Source organism: Nicrophorus vespilloides, unplaced genomic scaffold (genome assembly GCF_001412225.1).
Source record: "Nicrophorus vespilloides isolate i.1.1-1 unplaced genomic scaffold, Nicve_v1.0, whole genome shotgun sequence".
NCBI lineage: Eukaryota > Metazoa > Arthropoda > Insecta > Coleoptera > Silphidae > Nicrophorus > Nicrophorus vespilloides.
In genome coordinates, this window is record NW_017096071.1 from 3,348 (window position 1) to 6,345 (window position 2,998).

Genomic DNA, 2,998 nt, shown 5'->3' on the forward strand with positions numbered 1-2,998 from the left:
TTTTACATAATTAATAGTATCATGGAAAGTAGAGGAACGTTTCTTTTTCATTTCTTTTCTTTTGCTTCTTCTATGTGATCACGGTGGGCTCTTTCCTTCCGGTGAATTCCTCCAATTTGGAAACTTGAAGAGCGACGGAAATGATCGGTTTCAGCATCGTCTGAGCGTCTCCGGTCACGTTTTCCCTTTCGTAGCTGTCGGCGTATAAACGGATGGTGGCGCCGCTGCTTCCGGTTCCGGAAAGTCGGAAAATCAGGCGGGAATCGTCCTCGAAGATTATCCGAATTCCCTGAGAGATTCATAGATTGAAGGAATTAGATTAGACACATTAGAGGATTGTATTTGGTTGATAATGGATGCATTCACAATGATTTAAGTTTGATTTCACAAAATAATTGATTTATTCTTCAAGGCAAATGGAAAATTTCGCGCAATAATTGGTTGATTTTCATCAAATTCTTGGTTGATTCAAATAAATAATTGGTTGATTTTAGTTGATAAATGTGCGATTCAATCAAATAATTGAATAAAATGAATAATTTCAGCATTAAAATGGATAAAAATTGGTTGATTCTACTAAATAAAAGTGTGATTCAATTGATTCAAATTCTCTTACCTGGTTCTTGGTGAAGCTTTTATCGATGGGATCGGTGTACGAGAAGTTATCTGCAGCCTTCACCACGAACTTCTTTCCATCAACGACGAACTCCTTCTTGATCAAACTACCATCTTCCAACAACTTCTCCAGATGCTCCACCATCTTGTTAGCACCATCCGACTCGCACTCCTCGTAATCGTACCTCGTGAAGTAATTCCTTCCGTACAGCTTCCAATGCTCTTGCAAGATCTCCTCCACGCTCATCTTCTTGTGCTCGACGATGGAAAGCCACGCAAGGACAGCCCAAATCCCGTCCTTCTCGCGGATGTGATCCGACCCGGTGCCGAAACTCTCTTCGCCGCACAGCGACAACCGTCCAGCGTCCATCAAATTCCCGAAGAACTTCCAACCAGTCGGCACAATGAACATCTCCTTGTTCAAAGCCGCAGCAACTCTGCAAAAAAAAAAATGCAATTACACAATCAATTAATTGCATAATTAACAATGATTACCGATCGACTGCAGCGCCGGTCGGCATGGATCTGGCGAATCCGCAAACTCCGTTCTTCTCGAAGTAAGGAATGCAGTTCAAATTGTTGGCAATCACCGCTAAACTGTCGCTGGGTGTTACGAAGAAGGCGTTCTGTCCGATGATCATGTTACGATCCTGACGAATCAGAGAAACGAAATTAGTTTTGGTTGATCACTTTGATTGGTCGATTTTGTTGTTTACGCCGTCACCGTCGAACGCGGCGCCCAATTGGATCTTCTGGTTCTCCTTAACTTTGTCGACCAATTCTTTAGCGTACGTCAGGTTGGGATCCGGATGGATTTCGCCGAAGTTGTCCAGAGGGATTATCCTGCGACAGCTGTCCTGACCTGAGTGCAATTCCTCGAGGAAGATCTTTCTCACGTAAACACCAGTCACTGAAACGTTATATCAAAATTACTTCAAATAATTGATTGATTAAATATGAATTTCGACTGTCAATTATTGGTTGATTCCACCAAATAAATGTGTGATTATATCAAAAATTTGGTTGATAATCTGAAGAGATTTGTGAAATTGTTGAATTTACCTCCGTTCATGGAATCCATGAGGACGTTGAAAGGTTCCCTGGTTTCCGTTCCTTGGATCAAACTTCTCAGTTTACCAAAATCGAAGATGTCCTTCATCAAGTTAACGTAGTCCACTGTGGAGTCGATGACCTCAACGACGAATTGTCGACCGTCGACCTAAGAAAGAAGTAGCGCAGTTTGAAACTAAGTTAAAAGCGTAATTTCGTGGAGATTACTTGGAAAGTTTGCGTGCCGACTTCGTGGAATTCGCAGTCCAATTCCGGGCAGATTCTGTACTCCTTGATGGTCTTGGTGCGCTCGTAAACATCGTCGGTAAACTGCGTGGGCGCCGGTCCACCGTTCTCGCAATTGTACTTGATACCAAAGTCGTTGTGAATACCGCCTGAAAGTTCAAATTTTGTAAAAATTATGAAAATTTTTGGTATGAAAGTTACGAAACCTGGATTATGTGATGCTGTGAGGACTATACCACCTAGGACTTTGTGGTTGCGGATGAGGCTGGAGACGGCTGGAGTGGAGAGGATTCCGATCTGTCCGATGATCAGCTTCGCCACCTTTTCAATCAATATTGATTAATTAATATCTGCAAAAATGTGTGAATTTGGTTGCCTATAATGTTGCACCTTGTTTGCGGCCGCGATGCGGATGATGATGTTGATGGCCTGCTTGGAGAAGTACCGTCCGTCGCCGCCGACGACCAGTGTTGATCCTTCCAGCTTATCGCCTAGAGAGTCCAGGATGCATTGCACGAAGTTTTCGGTGTAATGTTTTTCCATGAACTCCTTGACCTTCTTCCTTAAACCGCTCGTTCCTGGTTTCTGACCCTCGAAGGGCGTCGTGCTTCGAATCTCCGATACCAAAGCCATCCTACGAAGAAGAAATCAAAAACAAAATTATTACCTAGGCTACCCAAATGTTCATCCTTAAAACGACCTGAAACCACCTTACTTTTCTTTAAATTCCTTCGCTCCGTCCTTAAGTTAAGCGACTTTATCTGGAGATGCGGCGAGGATCAAACGAAATACCTTCCCGTCGGCTCTTTGGATTACTGTGTATTTTGACGTGGTTTCAATGTCGAATAGCGGACAAACCGCGAGTCGCGTCAGTTGCATAAACAGGGGAAAATTTTAAATTTCACACAAAAAACGTGTACGTGAGATTGCCTATCAACACTGTACGCTACAAAATGGATTCCAGCGAAGTTCCGAACCAATCAGAGTTTCAGTTCAAATAATACAAATTTATAGAAATTTAAATCCATTAATATTAATAATGACAATGACAATTATCAATAATGACATCTGTCACTTTGATAGTTTT

At 42.3% G+C, this 2,998-nt stretch overlaps 1 protein-coding gene across 2 annotated transcripts; it reads right to left on the reverse strand.

The window, feature by feature from the left end:
- Positions 1–6: 6 nt before the first annotated feature.
- On the reverse strand, positions 7–2,786 carry LOC108569356 (phosphoglucomutase). 2 transcript variants are annotated; one of them, XM_017930875.1, is made up of 9 exons: positions 2,612–2,786; positions 2,302–2,545; positions 2,118–2,232; positions 1,894–2,060; positions 1,678–1,834; positions 1,332–1,525; positions 1,111–1,265; positions 617–1,052; positions 7–289 (listed from the first exon to the last, which is right to left on the reverse strand). In XM_017930875.1, exons 2-9 carry the CDS (start codon positions 2,542–2,544, stop codon positions 71–73), a joined length of 1,686 nt encoding a protein of 561 aa, XP_017786364.1. In that variant the 5' UTR covers position 2,545; positions 2,612–2,786; the 3' UTR covers positions 7–70. The 2 variants fall into 2 exon arrangements, with proteins under 2 accessions (XP_017786364.1, XP_017786363.1); XM_017930874.1 differs by having other exon boundaries at positions 2,627–2,785.
- Positions 2,787–2,998: the final 212 nt, after the last annotated feature.

Coding starts and splice junctions, on each gene's coding strand:
- LOC108569356 (XM_017930875.1), bottom strand. CDS start 2,544: ATGGCTTTGGTATCGGAGATTCGAAGCACGACGCCCTTCGAGGGTCAG. Junction 1,526..1,677: donor CATGGATTCCATGAACGGAG/GTAAATTCAACA, acceptor ATAACGTTTCAG/TGACTGGTGTTTACGTGAGA. Junction 290..616: donor AAAGCTTCACCAAGAACCAG/GTAAGAGAATTT, acceptor TGAATCTCTCAG/GGAATTCGGATAATCTTCGA.